This window comes from Anabrus simplex, chromosome 2 (assembly GCF_040414725.1).
Source record: "Anabrus simplex isolate iqAnaSimp1 chromosome 2, ASM4041472v1, whole genome shotgun sequence".
Taxonomy (NCBI): domain Eukaryota; kingdom Metazoa; phylum Arthropoda; class Insecta; order Orthoptera; family Tettigoniidae; genus Anabrus; species Anabrus simplex.
This window is the reverse complement of record NC_090266.1, coordinates 864636341-864657218: the sequence shown is the minus strand read 5'-3', so window position 1 is coordinate 864657218 and position 20878 is coordinate 864636341. Positions and strand designations below refer to the sequence as shown.

At 36.7% G+C, this 20878-nt stretch overlaps 1 protein-coding gene across 1 annotated transcript in view; it reads left to right on the top strand.

Moving 5' to 3' along the window:
* LOC136863719 (uncharacterized) overlaps nucleotides 1-20878 on the top strand; it is a 464789-nt gene that overhangs the window by 246774 nt on the left and 197137 nt on the right. Inside the window, exon 6 of the mRNA XM_067140077.2 lies at nucleotides 17938-18124. Coding sequence (XP_066996178.2) covers nucleotides 17938-18124 — 187 coding nt within the window. The remainder of the gene's footprint in view (nucleotides 1-17937; nucleotides 18125-20878) is intronic.

Genomic DNA, 20878 nt, shown 5'->3' with positions numbered 1-20878 from the left:
ACCATCTTCCCCAATTTACTCTAAGTATTGTCTCTAATTCCACCTGTCCATCCATTATTACGTACTCTGTGGTACTATGGCCGCTTATGGTGTGGGGGCAGATGCCAGAATTCAGTACGGCAGCAAACAATATCATTCGCAAATAATAAAATACTGACTGTAGCAGAGAAACACCTAGCTGCCTCTAGAATCCACTTGAAGCACAGCTGGACGAAGTTTGTGTGCCTTCCTACTCTGGTTTTTCATTTATTGTTAATTCATTCTCCTGTATGGGAGTGGGATAACTGTTCAAGTTGGAGCTCTTAGGCCTAGGATACAGAATCATTTGTTGTTATACATTTCTGTTGGGATGGTGGGGGTATGATATCACACATTTTATAGTTTTGTAAAATATGTATATATATATATATATATATATATATATATATATATATATATACAACATACATAGGTACTCAAGCAAGACACAGGGTGGTTGTGGCCCATGGAAGAAATGAAGTGGTTTCAAAACATCCTCCTATCTTGCAATTGTTAGTTTCAATTGCATATCCCTCAATGCAGCAGCTAAAACACACACATAATACATTAAATAACAGAATACAAAAGCAATGTCACATTAAGACTAGACCTAATCACACATCAAGTCTCGATGTCACTTTAATTCTCCATCCCTCTCCTTATGTGAAGGGTTTATATCAAGTGAAGTGATAGTCTCAGTTTTCAGGCTGTTTCCAATCTTCCGGAGTTGTGTGCACTTCCAATGGATAGAGACGCTGGAATGGCCTGACGTCTTTGGTTTGGCTACTCTTGACACTTCATCCTTCCCTGGATACACTTCCAAGACAATGCCAAAGGGCCAGTTGAAGCGTTTCGTGGAATCTGCTCCTATCAGTACTACATCTCCCACCTTGATACTGCTGGTCTTCCTCTGGCCATGGTAAACTAAGAGTGCAAAATATTTACTCCTGAATCTTTGCCGTGGATCCTCAAGTACTTTCTGGAGGTACCTACAACTTTTGACATAGTCAATCTTGTCAAATGCATCTGATTTTGGGGTAAGAATTCTCTACAGAAATATTGCCGGTGTCAAATTATGTAATTCAGCTGAATTGTGCACAATGTAGGTAAGTGATCTTGAGTTGATCATTGCCTCACAATCACAAAATACAGTATATATGTAATTCTTCAAAGTATACTGAGGCTTGCCCCAAGATTCATTGCAACAGTTCCTTCACTGTTCTGACTAGTCTCTTCCACCATCCTTCCCACCAGGCTGCTATAGGTGGGATGAATTTCCAAGTAATCTTTCTGATAGCTGAATGGGGTGATAATCTCATCCCGGTCCATTATTAAGTCCTACAAAATTGGTCCCATTGTCTGAGTACAGCACGAAAATTCTTCCACGTCGGGCAATAAATCTTCTTAACACCAGAATGAAGCCATCAGTTGTCAAAGACTGCACCAGCTACAGATGTATTGCGTGATACACTCCACAAGTAAATAATACAACCCAGGTCTCTTTTCCAGACTTTAGCTACTGTTGAACCCACTCTATCCTTGGCCAATGGAGCAAAAGCTGTTGCTGCAGGACTAGCTTTGTACTTTTTACATTTGGCATATCTTGCAATAACTCGTTTTGCCGTTTTCCTAACCACAAGAATCCAGTATCTTTCCCAGAGTCTAGCTAAAGGCATCAGTAGCCCTGCATGCTGTGACCGATGACGTTCATTCCAACTTAATCTGGTCACCATGGCATGGTTTGATGGAAACAAGATGGGTTTCTTGAATGCTTCATTTTCTTCCCCCAAGGTAAGTTTTGTTTCAACCTTCAGGACTCAAAGACCCTGACTTTCTTCTCAATTTCCTATTTGTGACCTCAAATGCATTCCTGCTGTACAACTCTCAACAATGTGCTTTGAGCCTGTTGCATTTGTTCACCAGTGAGTTCACCTCTTCTTGCTGCTTTGCCTTATTAAGATTGTGAAAGAATCTAATGATCCAAACAAACATTCTGATTATTTAGGCATAACTTGAGAAATACAAAACGTGCAAATAAGTCAGGGAAACAACATGCCACACTTGATACAACTTTTCTTCCATTTCTCAATGTTTACTGCTTCAGGTGCAGCAACTTCATAAAATGGCCACTGCTCTGGACTGAACATAAGTGACACTTTCTGTGTAAAAGTTTAATTCCTTTTGCCAGATCTTTGTCACTTGATAAAGATAAGATTAAATAATATACACTGATTAAATAAAAGGTACTTCTTATGCTTATTTTGTGGCACATTAGAAAGAATCAATCAATCATCAATGATCTGCATTTAAGTCTGTTGCCCTGGTGGCAAATTCCCTATCAATTGTTTACCTAGCTTTTTCTTAAACATTTTCAAAAAACTTGGTCATTTTTCAAACATTTCCTTTGATAATGTATTCTTATCTCTTACTCCTCATCCTATAAATGAATATTTGTCTCGATCTGTCCTCTTGACTTCCAACTTCATCTTTATATTATGACTTTCCTACTTTTAAAAGCTACACTCAAGCTTATTCTTCTACTTATATCATTCCACACCAACCCTCCACTGACAGCTCAAAATATACCACACAGATGACCATCTTGTCTCCTTACTCCCAAGTCTTCCAGCCCAAAGTTTGCAACGTTTTTGTAACACTACTCCTTTTAAATGTCAAAAATTTTAATGTGTCTTTCCAATTTTAATAATATTTATTTCTGATATATTAATGTTAATTTATTATTAGCTGATGATGTTCCTTAGGGGACAAAACATGTACTAGATATAATAAATTATATATTGTATTGAATAGGCGGACCGCTTAATTATAATATTTAAGTTTATCTTGAATATTCATTGATTGATTTTAGTCAATATGGGATTAGTATTACTTGAAATGAAGCTGTTAAAGCTTATCACTCGTAATACACTACTCCTTTGTCGGAAATAACCAAGTTTCCATTGTGCTTCTTTCCTTTGAATTTCTTCCAGTTCCCATATCACGTAGTCCTGCTGAGGGTCCCATTGTCACATTTAAGGGTACATATGTGTTTTTACTTTCCTCTACAGTTGATTTAATAATTTTATTTGTTTTACGTCTCACTAACTACTTTTTTACGGTTTTCGGAGACGCCGAGGTGCCGGAATTTAGTCCCTCAGAAGTTCTTTTACGTGCCAGTAAATCTACCGACATGAGGCTGACGTATTTGAGCACCTTCAAATACCACCGGACTGAGCCAGGATCGAACCTGCCAAGTTGGGGTCAGAAGGACAGCACCTCAACCGTTTGAGCCACTCAGCCCGGCTACAGTTGATTTAAACCCACCTCTTAGGCTGTTTATATTTTTTTTTCCATTTTCCATTAAAATATAACAGAATATAAGGAATATATAAGGAAAGGTCTTTATTGGGGTAATCACATAAATATGATTGTAAATAAAGGGTACAGATCTCTGCACATGGTTATGAGAGTATTTAGGGGTTGTAGTAAGGATGTAAAGGAGAGAGCATATTTGTCTCTGGTGAGACCCCAACTAGTGTATGGTTCCAGTGTATGGGACCCTTACCAGGATTACTTGATTCAGGTACTGGAAAAAATCCAAAGAAAAGCAGCTTGACTTGTTCTGGGAGATTTCTGACAAAACCGGTATGTTCCGGGCTGTCAGTGGAGAGATGGCGTGGGAGGACACCAGTAGACGAATAAGTAGGAAAGATCACAATATGAAGATAAAGTTTGAATTCAAGAGGACAAATTGGGGCAAATATTCGTTTATAGAAAGGGGAGTTAGGGATTGGAATAACTTACCAAGGGAGATGTTCAATAAATTTCAATTTCTTTGCAATCATTTAAGAAAAGGCTGGGAAAACAACAGATAGGGAATCTGCCAGCTGGGCGATTGCCCTAAATCCAGATCAGTATTGATTGATTGATTGATTGATTGATTGATTGATTGATTGATTGATTGATTGATTGATTGGATTGATTGATTGATCGATCTAGATATTGCACTGTTGAATTCAGAGTGAGTTATTACAATATTGCCGTAAGTACACTAGTCTTAGTAGTAGGGAGAGTGACAACAACAACAATGTGAGAGTTGATGATGTAGATTTATTATCATAACAGCTATATTAATGACAATATTTTTAATAATAATAATAATAATAATAATAATAATAATAATAATAATAATAATAATAATAATAATAATAATAATAATAAATAGATAATTATAAGATCATTGGTCAACATACAAATGAAGAAGTACAAAGGTTGGCAAGTAACAGTCATGAATGAAAGTTATTGGAAAATGAGTTTGAGATGAAGATGTATGATCAGTGGAATGATATGAGTTGTGATAGCACTTGTGGTGGTCTAGTGTGCAGGAGTGCCAGGAGCATCCTACAGTTATTGTTTACATTTTAAGTGTAAAGTTTGGTGAGGACCTGTGTATTGGTATTGGGGGCGAAGGTCACAGATGTGTTATGATGGTAGGGAAACGATAGAGAGGGCAAAAGTTGGTGGAAGGGGTGTTGTAAGTGAGTTGGTAGGCTATACACATTGCATGTCTGTCTATTTTGAGGAAAAATAGTTAGTCTTTGCTGTCGGCAGTCAGCCATGTCAATGAGGTGGACATATAACTGATCTAATGGAAGTCTTGTAAACACATAAAGTTTAGAAGGTCTTGAGTCCCCATGTTATGCCGGTGAGTATTCAGAGGACTCTAAAGCACAGGAGTGTGTTTTTGTATACAGAGGTGATGTGGTGGTTCCATTTGAGGTTATTCTGAAACTTACCTAGGTAAATTAGTGATCACTTGTGTTGAGTGGGGAGTTATACATAGTTTACAGGATGCTGTGACTAGTACGGCATAGGCAAGATTTTTTTCTGAATAAAATGAATTATGTTTTAGCAGGGTTAACTGCAATATGCCATAAATTTGGCCAAGATTCTGATGAATTTTGGTAGGTTTGGAGTTTTTTAGTTAAGGTGATGGTAGTATGGATGAAGGCTAAGTTGTATTGGTAAAGTCATAATGGAGAATCAGGATGGAGATATCGTAGGTAAAGAGGATATAAAGAGAAGGCGATAATGGTGATCCTTGGGAAAGACTGGCTGTCAAAGGAAAAGTACAGGAAGTTATGCCATTAATTATTACCTGGGCAGTTCTATATTTAACCTGTTGACGAATGCGCACAGCATATGCCGTACAATAATGCCGGCCGCATCCGAGTACGTATTTGACCCGTAAACAATATCTGGGGAGTATGAATTTTTAAAAAATTACAATAGACTTATTTATTACAACTTAGAAACACATGAAAAGAGAATCGAGAAAACACTGAAAACACTATCATTTCAAAACTTAGAAACACATGAAAAGACATTTTGAATCAAGAAACAGTGTCATTTCAAAACTTAGAAACACATGAAAAGACATTTTGAATTGAGAAAACACTGAAAACACTGTCATTTCAAAACTTAGGAACACATGAAAAGATATTTTGGATCAAGAAACACTGAAAACACTGTCATTTCAAAACTTAGAAACACATGAAAAGACATTTTGAATTGAGAAAACACTGAAAACACTGTCATTTCAAAACTTAGGAACACATGAAAAGATATTTTGGATCAAGAAACACTGAAAACACTGTCATTTCAAAACTTAGAAACACATGAAAAGACATTTTGAATTGAGAAAACACTGAAAACACTGTCATTTCAAAACTTATAAAGACATGAAAAGACATTTTGGATCAAGAAACACTGAAATTGCTGTCATTTCAAAACTTAGAAACACATACAAAGACATTTTGAATTGAGTAAACACTGAGAACACTGCCATTTCAAAACTTAGAAACACATGAAAAGACATTTTGTATCAAGAAAACACTGAGAACACTGCCATTTCAAAACTTTTTAAATGTATGATACAGTTCAAAGCAAGCATATATGCAGAGTGAGACCTCACACGTAGAACACTCATAGCTTGTTTCTTTCCTCTTCTGTCCTGATCGGGTAGTGTGTTTGTACACATATCATTGCCTGAGAAGTTTACGCTTCTTTGATTCACTTTGTGCAAGTGGCCTCATAAAATGGTGACCTTTGAGGAGTAACAGATCTTGTGTCCTACCTCCAATCGGGCGTGAACCATTCCTTCCGTTGTTTTTAGCAGTAAAGTGTTTCTCAAACAGTTGTCGAATTAGGTTTAGTCTGAAATTCATTATATGCAATTTTACAGTAGGGTTAGATTCCTTTTGATATTGTTTGTACTTGAAAAAGTCATTCAAAACACAAATGTCCAGTAAATTAAAACAAATTTGTGTACCTCTTTATAGTTTTTCTTGTTGAATCATTGAATGAGACCATCATCTACTGGTCGCATACTTGCATCATAATTTGTTACACTTTCTGGCTTTAGTATATTTTCAAATGACCTGGTGTTGACAGTAGTCATTTTGCTTGTGTCAACAGTGGACAGCATTGTCACTGGCCTTTTATAACACGATCTTACCACTAGTATTTTTTCACTGTGCCAAGCTACGACTTCCTCTTTTTCATATTGTTGGGAGACATGGTACATTTTTCCTTCCGGCATTTAGTGTTTCACATGCCCCAGTACCTCTATCATACAGCCAAGAGAACAAATCTGGGCTTGAACACCAGTTATCCATAAATTGTATGCGATTTCTATCCAGGTATGGTTGCATTAGAGTTTTAATTACCTTTGATGAAAGGCCGCTCTGATTACTTTGGTTAATGTCAACAATATTGTGCCTTTCTCAGTGTATACTCTAAAATCTATTACCATTCCAGTTTGACAGTCACAAAGAACATATGATTTTACTCAAAATCGCTTCCTTTTATTGAGAAGGTATTGCCGAAAAGACAGCCAGCCCTTTCACAGCATCAAGCTTTCGTCTATAACTCACTTTTGAAAAGGATTTAGTGCAGAGGAGAATATTTTTCTCAATGTATCGATCACTGTTCGTATTTTTTAAAGCCTGTCACCCGCACTCCCCTCATCGGAGAGTTGTCATCAAAATGAAGCATTCTTCGTAAATTTAGATATCTGTCCTGGGGAAGTACTTTTGAAAAAATATGAGTTTCTACAAGTGGATCCATAGAACAGTATTGCTTCAGACTATTCTCTTCGCGTGAGCCATAAGCAGTGAAGTTGCGAAAAAACAAAACATCTCATCTGCAGTAGTGTAAACTGAGTACTGAGTATATACATCATTAGCAGTTTCCTTGTAGTACATATTGTTTCCGAAGCTGTATGATTTACCAAGTCGTAATCTAAAAAGCTATAAAAGGCATTAACCTCATTCCATCCATTGCCCGCGATCTCATCTGTAATAATAATGCTTGATTTTGAAGAGTGAAAAGGTAAATTACGGGACTAATAATCACTATTATGTTCCCATTTACACAGAGGCATTGCTGTGAGTAGATGGTTTGTAACAGGTTGGTGGGAAGGCTGTCCAAATGTTGTTCATTGTTAGGTGGACTTCTTGTACTTGCATCAGAAGGTGTACTTACATCAGAAAATGAAAAGACATCAAAAAGCACTGTAAGATCATTTTCATCATCACTATCCATCGATTCTTCATCGAAACCTCATATATCACCTTCACTAATATCTCTCTTTAGTTCATCTATAACATCATCACTTGTGTCCAGAAACTCCATAGCATCACTTGTAATTTACAAACGAAGAAACATTCACAGTTATATGTATGAAAACTACTAATATTTATAGCTACAAAGAGCACAAACAACAATCCACATCGGTGGCAATCGCAACACTGCTGTAACCTGTAGGCTAACGGTGTGCCAAAACTCTCAAAATGTAGGGAGTATACTCATTTCCGTCAGAGACCACCACCATACAGAAGTAGAATGTGTACGACGACACTATTCGAATAACTGAAAAAATTCAAAAGAACGCCGCTAGATGTTATGTGACGTCAGTAAACAATTAAGTTCTTAGTACTAGAATAAAACGACAAATGCTGTGCTCCCTCATGTGAGACCAAACAGCAAATGCCGTGCACACTCTATCAACTGTTCTAACGTGCACTCGTCAACATGTTAAGAAAGCTAGAGACTAGGTGGATGATGATAACTAGGAAGTGGTAGATGTTGATGTTTACATAGGAGGCCTGGATGCCAGAGTCAAAGGCTTTGTCAACATCCAGACACACACCAATGCAGCGGTTCAGTGAGGACGGAGGTATGAGTTGAGGGAGACTGTGATATGGAAGAGGTGGTCTTCGGTTGCATGATGTGGTCAGAAACCAATTTGTGAGTTGGGGATGAGTTCTAGGGAATTGAGATTGGAGGATATTTTGTTTTTAAATGCTATTTGTTTGGGGCGTCGACCTATAGAGATCTTTACCCCTTGAGATTGGAGGATAAATTTAGTTCAAAGAGGTTCATTCAGTCACTATTGATCTGCATTGCAGGTAGTCACCCAGGTGGCAGATTCCCTATCTGATGCTTCCCTAGCCTTTTCTTAAATGACTGCAAAGAAATTGGAAATTTATTGAACATCTCCCTTGGTAAGTTATTCCAATCCCTAACTCCCCTTTCTATAAACAAATATTTGCCCAATTTGTCCTCTTGAATTCCAGCTTTATCTTCAAATTGTGGTCTTTCCTACTTTTAAAGACACCACTCAAACTTATTTGGCTCGGTGTCCCCCAAGGGTCTGTACTTGGACCATTGCTGTTTGCAATTTACTTACATGATGTTGCCAAATCGATTACACATTGCAAGTATCATCTTTATGCTGATGATCTGCAGATCTACTACCACTCAAGAACTGATAAAATTCAGAGTGCTGTAGAAAAAGTTAATGCTGATTTAAGTCTCATAAGTAATTTTGCTTTGAGTAACAATCTCAAAATTAATCCTCTTAAAACGCAAGCAATAATCATTGGTACTTCGAAAAACTTACACGTCTTAAAACAATACGAAATTCCTCCTGTAGCACTAAACAATACCATTATTCCATTTTGTGAAACAGTTATGAATCTTGGTGTGGCTATAAGCGAAACATTGAACTGGTCGCAACATGTGACGAAAGTGTGCCAAAAGGTATATCAAAGCCTGCATCCTCTGAAGCGGTTTAAATATATATTTCCTTGGTCCTTGAAAATAAAGCTCATTCAATCACTCTTGTTTCCAATTCTCGAATTCTGTGATACAGTTTTTATTGATATCAATAACGAGCAAAGCATGAGATTGCAACGTGCCCAAAATGCATGCATCAGGTATGCATTCGACATACAACCATACGCCCATGTATCCCCATTCTATACACAATTATCTTGGTTACGACTGAATGGCAGACGTAGACTCCATGCAACTACTTTCGTGTATCAAGTGCTTTCTGAAAACACTCCTCCTTACCTATCCACCAGATTTCGCTACCTTAGTTCCCTACACCTGTTCAATACCCGGTCAGGCTGTACGCTAGAAATTCCTGTGCATCGAACCGCAACCTACAACAGATCGTTCACGATCACCGCCACGAGCTGGTGGAATGAACTCCCCAATGACATCAGAGAAGCTAAATCTAAGACAAAATTTAAAATCCTTTTCCAGCGTCATCTTTTAAGCACTTCCAGTCTTTCTTGAGTGTGAATGGGATGCATGAATGAGAGTGAAATGGTTGTTTATTGCTATGTGTTCCTGTATATAATTTAGTTATACTTTACTCACCTTAGTTTAGTTAGTGATACTTTAGTTGCTTTAGTTATACTTTAGGTTGTAAAAATTTCATATGTTTAAATTTTATGTAAAAATTACATTGTATATACATGAAGTGGTTAAGTGTAAGAAAGGGCCGGGAGCCCTAACTTCGCCACAATAAAGACGCTTTAATAATAATAATAATAATAATGTCATTCCACGCAATCTCTTCACTGACAGCTCGGAACATACCACTTATATTACCAATATAAATGGTCCGTTATTGGACATTATAAATTTTCCAGCTAACTCATTCTTGGTTGCCAGTGTTTCGCCCCAGGGTTCTTCAGTTGATAAATAGCACATCCACCAAGACGCATGGCTAGTGGATACCATGGAGGCCACTGCGTAGGCTACTTGGAGCCACCGGCAGTGCCAATGCACTTTGAGAGACTATGTCTCATTACCAAAAATTGATGGCTGCCTGGCCATCAGATGATATAGATGTTGATTCACATAGGGAACCTGAAATATTTGTCCCAAATGAGCAAATTTATAATACCATTGAATATGGTCCATTATTGGACATTATCAATTTTCCAGTGAACTCATTCCTGGTTGCCAGCATTTTGCCCCAATGTGCTAAGTTGGGCTCTTCAGTTGGTAAATAGCACACTCACCAAGACAGATGGCTAGTGCATACCAGGCGGGTATCAATTTTTGGTAATGAGACATAGTCTCTCAAAGTGCATTGGCACTGCCGGTGGCTCCAAGTAGCCTACGCAGTGCTTCCACGGTATGCACTAGCCATACGTCTTGGTGGGTGTGCTATTTACCAACTGAAGAGCCCAACTTAGTGCACTGGGGTGAAACGCTGGCAACCAGGAATGAGTTAGCTGGAAGATTTATAATGTTCAATAATGGACTATATATATTGGTATTATAAATTTGCTCATTCGGACAAATATTTCAGGTTCCCTATGGGAACCAATATCTATAACATACCACTTAGTCAGGCAGCTCATCTCCTTTCTGCCAAGTCTTCCCATCACAAACTTTGCAACATTTTTGTAACGCTACTCTTTTGTCGGAAATCACCCAGAACAAATCGAGCTGCTTTTCTTTGGATTTTTTCCAGTTCTTGAATCAATTAATCCTGGTGATGGTCCTGTATACCGGAACCATACTCTAGTTGGGAACTTACCAGAGACCTATATGCCCCCTCCTTTACATCCTTACTACAACCCCTAAATACCCTCATAACCATGTGCAGAGATCTGTATCCTTTGTATACAATCATATTTATGTGAGTACCCCAATGAAGATCTTTCCTTATATTATCACCTAGGTACTTATAATGATCCCCAAAAGGAACTTTCACCCCATTAACACAGTAATTAAAACTGAGAGGACTTCTCCTATTAGTGAAACTCACAACCTGACATTTAACCGTGTTCATCATCATTGTCTACTGTCCATCTCACAACATTATTGAGGTCATTGTGCAGTTGCTCACAATCTTGCAACTTATTTATTACTCTGTACAGAATAACATTATCTGAAAAAGCCTTATCTCTGATTCAATTCTTTACGCATATCATTGATATGTATAAGAAAATAAAAAGGTCCAATAATACTGCCTTGAGGAATTCCCCTCTTCGCCTACTGTAATTCTCTGAGTTCTATTTTCTAGAAATATAGCCACCCATTCAGTCACACTTTTGACTAATCCAATTACACTCATTTTTGCCAGCAATCTCACGTGAACTACCCTATCAAGTGCCTTAGATAGATCAATCATGATACAGTCCATTTGACCTCCTGAATCCACGATATGACATAAAATGAGTTCCATATTCTCGCAGATCGAATGCTGCTGTAGATTACGATATACCTCTGTCTTTCTACCAATATACCGTATCATTGGTACCACTCTGTTGATCACAACACACATTTTTAACTATTGTTCAATAATAATAATAATAATAATGCTATTTGCTTTACGTCCCGCTAACTACTTTTACGGTCTTCGGAGACGCCGAGGTGCCGGAATTTAATCCCGCAGGAGTTCTTTTACGTGCCAGTAAATCTACCGACACGGGGCTGTCGTGTATGAGCACCTTCAAATACCACCGGACTGAGGCAAGATCGAACCTGCCAAGTTGGGGTTAGAAGGCCAGCGCCTTAACCGTCTGAGCCACTCAGCCAGGCTAAATATTGTTTGACCCAGGGAATTTTCCCTATGGCATGGAAGGATGCCCTCATCATCCTGATCCTGAAAAAGGTGAGCCAAGTATTCCTTCAGATTACTGAATAGTCTCTATCCTACTGCCCCTGTCCAATCTGCTTGAATGCCTGGTAGACAAGCAAATCCTTAAGTACATAAATAAACATGGTTTACTTGACTCTTACCATCCAGGCTTTAAGAAAATCATATAATCACAACAGCTCTGCTGAAAGTGACAGGTAATATTTGTTATGGAATGGACATCAGACAAATGATAATACTTATTTTGTTAGATTTCGGTAGCACATTTGATACTGTCGATCCAAGGTTGCTTTCTTCCAAATTACAATCCTTAAATTTTAGCCAGAAAGTGCTGGAATTTTTCTATTCTTACCTCACGAACCACCGGCAGTCTGTTGTAAATAATGATAAATCAACATAATGAACAAAAATCTTGGTGTCTCAAACGGTTCTGGCCTGGGTCTTCTCCTGTTCACTCAAAGTATGAATGATATCATCAAAGCAATTAAGTACTGCAAGTATCGTCTTCATGCTGATATATTTTTTTTTTTAAATTGGCTTTATGTCGCACCGACACAGATGGGTCTTTTGGCAACGATGGGATAGGAAAGGCCTAGGAGTGGGATGGAAGCGGCCGTGGCCTTAATTAAGGTACAGCCCAAGCATTTGCCTGGTGTGAAAATGATAAGCCATGGAAAACTATCTTCAAGACTGCCAACATTGGGGCTTGAACCCAATATCTCCTGGATTCAAGTTCATATATGCGCGCCCCTAACCACTTGGCCAAATCACCTGGTTACAAATTTATTACCACACTAGCAAGATACCCGTGCTTCGCTACGGTATTATACTGAAATTTATAATTGAATGCTTATTGTTTTAGATATAGAATCCGCCGAAATTCGTGATCCGACTCATTTACTGCGAGAATCCGCCAAAATTCGCGATCTGACTCTTTTTCTAATAGATTACGGCAAGTTTCCTCCAATTTTTCAATCTTTTTTCCAGCAATCGATTTCGTACTTCCCTGGCTAAGTCCAGGTATTCCACCCGGTCAGTTGGGTCCCTAAATCTTTGCCATCTTTTCCTATAAACATTTTTAATATGGATCAAATCCTTCAGGAGATCCGGCGTGGTGTCGTCTTGGGTGCCTTGGCGGTACTGAACCCGCGGCCGGACTGCATTCTTAGTCATTACCAGTCCAGGACCCGTTTCCAGCGCGGTCCGCTCATTTGACGACGATCCAGAACATTATTATTATTATTATTATTATTATTATTATTATTATTATTATTATTATTATTATTATTATTATTAGATGTTCTGGACCCCACAGCAAGGTGCAAGACCGCTACTTTGCGGTAAATTACATCTGCTGCCATTGCTATTGTTGAGAATGTGACCAGCACCATTGTCGCGCGTAGGCAAGTGTGCGGGATTTCTGGCGATACGAATGACATACTTCCGTGCATTATTGACCTTACTATAGAGGTGAACAATTTGACGGTCAAACTCATTCCTATCGTTTATTTCAAATGTGTTTAAATTTTTATTTATATGCCAGGAGAATCTACTGTAATCTAAGAACGTTCTCCGAAGGAAAAGATGGCTGTTGGAAACGAACCCAGGAAAGATTAAAAATGTTCGGTTTATGATCAGAATAAGTACATCGAAAATCTACAGCCTGCTTCCAGTCATTCGACAGGGTCAGGAATGGAATGAATAAAGCCCCTACTAGCGGCGACAATAGGAATTGTGCCGGCTGCCGAAGCACTCCTCTGGGGCAATGATCGATGAATGACAAATGAAATGAAATATTGGACAGTGTTGCTGGAATGAATGATGGCAGGGAAAACCGGATTACCCGGAGAAAATCCTATCCCGGCTCCGCTTTGTCCAGCACAAATATCACATGGAGTGACCGGGATTTGAACCACGAAACCGAGCGGTGAGAGGCCAGCGCGCTGTTGCCTGAACCACGGAGGCTCCTTATAAGTACATTAGAAACAGTAAAATCAATTGGTTTCACCTCCGTTTTCACCCCACCGCGGTTAAGTTGATTTACACCCCCCCCCCAAAAAGAAGGCGTGTTTCTTTATGTTTAAAGGAGATTCCAAATACCAATAATCACGTGTGTTACCCTCAGTTTTTAAATGTAAGTATTCCCATAAAAATAATTCACTTTTTTTTCACTTACGATCACACTCCCCCCCCCCCTTAAGTGAATTTTCCGGCAAAAAATACCTGTTTCTTTAATAGTAAAGGATCTTCTAAATACCAATTATCACGACTCTAACTTCTTCAGTTTTTGATTTGTGTGTCCTCATGAAAGGAATTCAACTCCTTTACACTCCCGCCCCCCAAGATGATTTCCCCCCCAAAACGCGTTTTTCTTTGTTTTTAAGAGATCCAAATACCAATTTTCACGTATGTAACAACTTTAGTTTTTATTAGATGCATGTATTCTCATACAATTAAGTCAGTTAATTTTTCAATTATTTCACCCCCCCCCCTTTGATTGGATTATCAGAGAATGCGTGTTTCTTTACTTTTAAACCAGATTTCAAATATCAAATTTCACATCTGTAACATCTTCATTTTTGAGATATCAGTAGCCTAATTAAAAGAATTCAACATCATTTTCAGTCACTTTAAGGCCCCCCCCTCTCAACCCAAGTAGTATTTCCGAAAACTAAAAATACACGTTTCTTTATTTTTAATAGAGATAAAAAATATCATTTTTCACTTCTGTAACATGTTAAGTTTTTTGATATATACCGTACTGTAGAAATTCTTATTTTAAAATTTCACCCCTTGTTAGTTCCCCTTAAGTGGAGTTTCCAAAAACAAATCACCTATGTTTCTTTACATTTACAGGAAATTCCAAATACCTACTTTTTACGTCTGTAACATTTTACGTTTCTCAGATATTCTGTAGATATAGTCTTTCAAAAAATTCACCCCAATTTGTCACTCCTGTTTAACCACCATTAGTTGGATTTTTCAAAAACAAAAAGTACGTGTTTCTTTATTTTTAAAGGAGATCCCATATACAAATTTTCAGTTCTGTAATATCTTCAGTTACTGAGATATATGTATCCTCATTAAAGGCATTCAACCCATTATTCACCCTTTTACACCCCTTCCATTCGGATTTACAGAAAACAAAAAAATACATGTTCCTTTATTTTTAAAAGAGATTCTAAATAACCATTTTTTACATCTGTAAACTTTTAAAGTTTTAAGTGTAGACACACTAATTTAAAAAATTTACCCTCTTTTCATCCCCATTGTTTGGATTTTCCAAAAATGAACAAATACTTTCTTTATTTTTAAAGTAGATCCCAAATACCAATTTTCAGGTCTGTAATATCTTCAGGTTCTGAAATATAAGTAGCCTCATTAAATGCATTCAACCCCTTTTTCACCCTTTTCCACCCTCCTATTGGGATTTTCCGAAAACAAAAAATACGTTTTTCTTTATTTTTAATGAAGATTCTAAATACCAATTTTTACATCTGTAAACATTAAATGTTTTGTGATATAGATGCACTCTTTTTAAAAATTCACCCCCTTTTTCACCCTCCCATTAATTGGATTTTCCAAAAACAAAAAATACGTGTTTCTTTATTTTTGAAAGAGATCAAAAGTACCAATTTTCAGGTCTGTAATATTTTCAGTTTCTGATATATATGAGTACCGGTATCCTGATTAAAGGCATTAACCCCTTTTTCACCTTTTTTCACCCCTCCTATTGGGATTTTCTGAAAACAAACAAACAAAAAAAAAAAAATACGTGTTTCCTTATTGTTAAGGAAGATTCTAAATACCAATTTTTACATTTGTAAACTTTTAAAGTTTTGAGATATAGATACACTCATTTTGAAATTTTACCTCCCTTTTCACCCCCTTAGCGAAGGAATATCCAAAATTCCTCTCTTAGCGAGCACCTACATATTAATATGAATATATCTCTAAAATTTCATTTCATTATGTCCAGTAGTTTTGGCTCAGCGATGATGAATCAGTCAGTCAGTCAGTCAGTCAGTCAGTCAGTCAGTCAGTCAGTCAGTCAGTCAGTCAGTCAGTCAGTCAGTCAGTCAGTCAGTCAGTCAGTCAGTCAGTCAGTCAGTCAGGATGACAACTAACAATACACATCAAGCAATATGTAATGTAAATATTGACTTTGAACTAATTAAAGGCTATACAGTTAAAATAACCTTAATTTAAACCCCCATAAATTGCATGCCATTATCATTGGTACATCAAAGAATCTGGGTAACAAAACTGTATTCCTCCCATAATTTTAAATAATACTGTTATACCTCCTTGTAATTCAGTTACTAACCTTGGATTTATTAGAACGGAAACTTTAAATTGTTCAGTGCAAGTTACAAACATCTGTAAAAAGCTGCACCCTTTAAAACGGTTCAGAAAATTATTCCCGCAATCATTTAAAATTCAGCTTGTTCAGACATTATTAATTCCCATCTTCGATTATTATGCTGTTGTTTCCATGGAAATAAAAAAATTAATAAGTTTGAAACTACAACACACTCAAAATGCTTGCGTTAGATATGTTATGTATTTACGGTATGATGCTTGAGTTTTTCCCTATTACAAACGATTATCTTGGTTATGACTAGAAGATGAATGTAAACTACCTTTGACTATTCTAGTGTACTAGGTGCTATTGGAAGATATATCTGCTTATATCCCTCATCTCAATTCATATTGTTTGGTGTTTCATAATTACAATATCTTCTCGGACTTTTCTTTCAGTTCTAGGGAATAGCTGCTAAAATCCATGTTCTGCCAAATGAAATTTTCTGTTTAGTTTTTAGCAATGCATTTTGTGTTTTGTGATTAGCTAATAATTAGATAGTTTTGGTAAAAATATATGGAGTCAAAAAGTTGATTTTGAGGTTTTCTTTATTAATCTTACTTCCTTGTTCAGTTTCATATACTTACCCTTTTCTATGTACTGAACTTGTATATTCCATTCTGTTTACAAATCATGAATTTATTGTTATTATTATTATTATTAATGGTATATCTAACTACACTTTATTCCAACTCTCAGACCTCTTCCAGGCCCCACTGCCGTTCTCTGTGTTCTGCTAGTTTGATAATTTTGGAGTGTAGACCTGTGCCTTAGATATAAGGTTTTCTGATTCTTATTGCCCAACATTTTCTTGCAACATATCATTCCTCACAATTTGTAAATAACATCTAACTCTTATGGTATATCCCCAGAAATCTTATCAATGACAGCTGCTTTTCTAGTTTCCAACTTTTGTTTCTTTCTTCACCACAGCATCACTTAATATCTTTAACAGTTAAGTAAATATCATTTAACATTTTTTAAAGTATTATTGACATACTACAATAGTTAAATGATTGTCTGTATGAAGAGCAGTAAGTTATCCATTAGAAATCTGTAAGGGGTCATGTCTACCCAGTACTCTGTACATGTAAAGGTGGTGTGACATTTATACGTCATAAAAATTTGAAAGGAATGTAGGTAGTGCCTACAAAGAAAGAATGAACAAATTATTTTTCCTAAAATTGTTAAAATTACACTGTGTTTTTCTGAAGTTATTAAAATTACAAACACTCTGACTGTCTAAGTTGGAAAAACATACTTGTTTATTTTATTCTTGATTTCAATGTGAAAAATATGAGAAAATGAAATTTGTTATTAAAACAAGCTTTTTGACAGAAGAAATGAGATTGAATATAGATCTAATTTTCTATTTTCAATCCGCATATATATACGTAGGTCCATGTGACTTGATTTAACAAAATTGTATTTATCTGATATTCCACTGATCTATCTGTCCAAAACCAGATACTAGACAGTAAATATGAGACAGTTGGGAGCATACAAATATTATAGCTATAATTCCATACATAGTTAAACATTTCCTGATATTGTACTAAGAAAATTTTTATATTTGATTTTTCAGGCAGAAGATGCCAGATCATGACAGTCTCTTCTTCAGCAGTGATTTCAATATTGAAACTGTGCATTTGCCTATACTCAGACTTAAAATGATGCAATCATTACTTGAAGAACTTTGTAATGTGCTTGAAGAAACAAATCATCATCTGGAACATTTTCACTGTGTTAGAACAATAACACAAATATCTAAGGTCAGTGATATATAGTATTATTATTTATTTTCTCTACAAAATTTTTATAATTTTGAATTTAAAATGAGAATAATTTCAGAACATTGCAATGTTGTATTTATGAAATCTTGTTTCATCTTTCTTGACCATAGTACTTCATCTTATGTGAAATTTTAAGGCATTGAAGAAAGACATACTTATAAATAATTTTGTTATGTGTCAGATGACCATTCCTTAAAACTTGTTTAACAATTTCTAATATGAATAATAAATAGAGGGGTTGCAGACAATTGTAAGAAAATTAAAAAATGATTAGTATTATTACCAATATTCGTATCTGAAAGAGATGATGATGATGATGAACAAATATGATTTCCCTCAGGTGTTGAAGTCACTCCAGTATGAAGCATCTACAATAGCCTTTTCACCGAGCGTGTCAAAATATCCACACTGAGTTCCCACAGGGCAAACTGGACAATGGTACAGATGTTCCAGATGTTGAAAAGTACTGCAGTCACAGGCATCATTCCGTATATAGCCCCATTTTTTAGGGTGGCAATCATTCTTGCCATACCATTTCATATCCTATTAAGCATTCTTTATAGTGGCCATGGTTGTGAGCCATGAGTTGGAGTCCTCTTTGTTGGCTTATTCCAGTCTGGTAGTGTTGACATTTCTTTTCAAGATGTCATATTACATATGTGTAAATTTAGGCTTGTTGTTTTAAGGCTTGTTGTTTTAAGGGGCCTAACATCGAAGGTCATCGGCCCTGTAAATTTAGGAGTGAACTCAGGCTCTCCTTACACAAATTGAATAGTGTTCATATGGAATTACAATTTTTTGCTGCTATCCTTCAAGTTGTGCATATTGTTTTTAGTTTCGTTCAGACAAGCTTATAATTTATTGCTGCAATCTTCAAGTTTTCATATTGTAAATATCCAAAGTTCTATTTACTTCCTTTCAGTTTACATGTCTGTCATTCTCTGAAAGTCATTATTTTTGTAACACAAGTGCAGATAGACTAGCCGTCTGTAATAAAATTATGTGTGTTGTCTAGTTCTGAAAACTGATCTTATTAGGTTACAACAAGAAACTGGCAATGAGGAAAACATACTATAAGCCATGAGCTGCCAGTTTAACATAAAACTGGCACTGAGAATGATGTTATTAACATACTGTGGACCATTAGTGGTGTAGCACGATCTTATCAAATATTTAAGGCAGATACGTTTTGACATTCAGCAACCATCATGCCGAACACTGATCAATTCAAAGCCATCCTCCAGTTGCTCCAAAACAACAACAACAACAACAACAACAACAACAACAACAACAACAACAACGACAACGACAACGACAACAACAACAACAACAACAGTTCATGCAGAACAAATACTACAACAACAGCAACAAACAGATTTTATTGAAGCATTAGGGGGCCCTTACCTTTTCACAACAGGTCACTTCTGTCTCTACATACACGCCTTTTGACTGCACTAAAGAAGATTGGTTGGACTATTATGCTAGGCTTCAGCAACATTTCATTTGTCATGGCATTACTCAAGAGGCTAGACAGCGGGCACTATTCCTCAGCTCAGTGGGGAATGAAACTTGTGAACTTTAAGACAGAAACAGGTTCCAAGAAATACATTCCAGCAATCATTAATAAACAAGGGTAGTATGCATGCGAGGATCTTCAAAAGGTAACAGTCAGTCAGCAGTATGTAAAGATTGTTGGTTACAAGGATAATGACCAGATGGAGGAGGTGACTAATACTAAAGAAGAATTAAAATTTACCTAAGATAACAATGACATTTACAGTAAGATACAAAAGTTGAAGACTAGAAAAGCGGCTGGAATTGATAAGATTTCTGGGGATATACTAAAGGCAATGGGTTGGGATATAGTACCATATCTGAAGTACATATTTAATTATTGTTTGCATGAAGGAGTTATACGAAATGAATGGAGAGTTGCTATTGTAGCCCCTGTCTAAAAAGGAAAGGTTGATAGACGCAAAGCTGAAAATTACAGGCCAGTCAGTTTGACATGCATTGCCTGTAAGCTTTGGGAGAGCATTCTTTCTGTTTATATTAGACATGTTTGCAAAATTAATAACTGGATTGATAGAAGTCAGTTTGGGTTTAGGAATGGTTATTCCACTGAAGCTCAACTTGTAGGATTCCAGCAAGATATAGCAGATATCCTGGATTCAGGAGGTCAGATGGACTGTATCTCGATTGACCTATCTAAGGAATTTGATAGGGTAGATCATGGGAGACTACTGGCAAAAAATGAGTGCAATTGGACTAGACAAAAGAGTGACTGAATGGGTGGCTATATTTCTAGAAAATAGAACTTGGAGAATTAGAGTAGGTGAATCTTGATCTGTCCCTGTAATAATTAAGAGGGGAATTCCTCAAGGCGGTATTATTGGACCTGTATATTTTCTTATATATGTCAATGATATGTGTAAAGAAGTGGAATCAGAGCTAAGGATGTTTGCAGATGATGTTATTCTATACATAAAAATAAATACATTACAAGATTGTGAGCAACTGCAAATGACCTCGATAATGTTGTGAGATGGACAGTAGGCAATGGTATGATGATAAATGGGGTTAAAAGTCAGGTTGTGAGTTCCTCAAATAGGAAAAGTCCTCTCAGTTTTAATTACTGCATTGATGGGTTGAAAGTTCCTTTTGGGGATCATTGTAAGTACCTAGGTGTTAATAATATAAGGAAAGATCTTCATTGAAGTAATCACATAAATG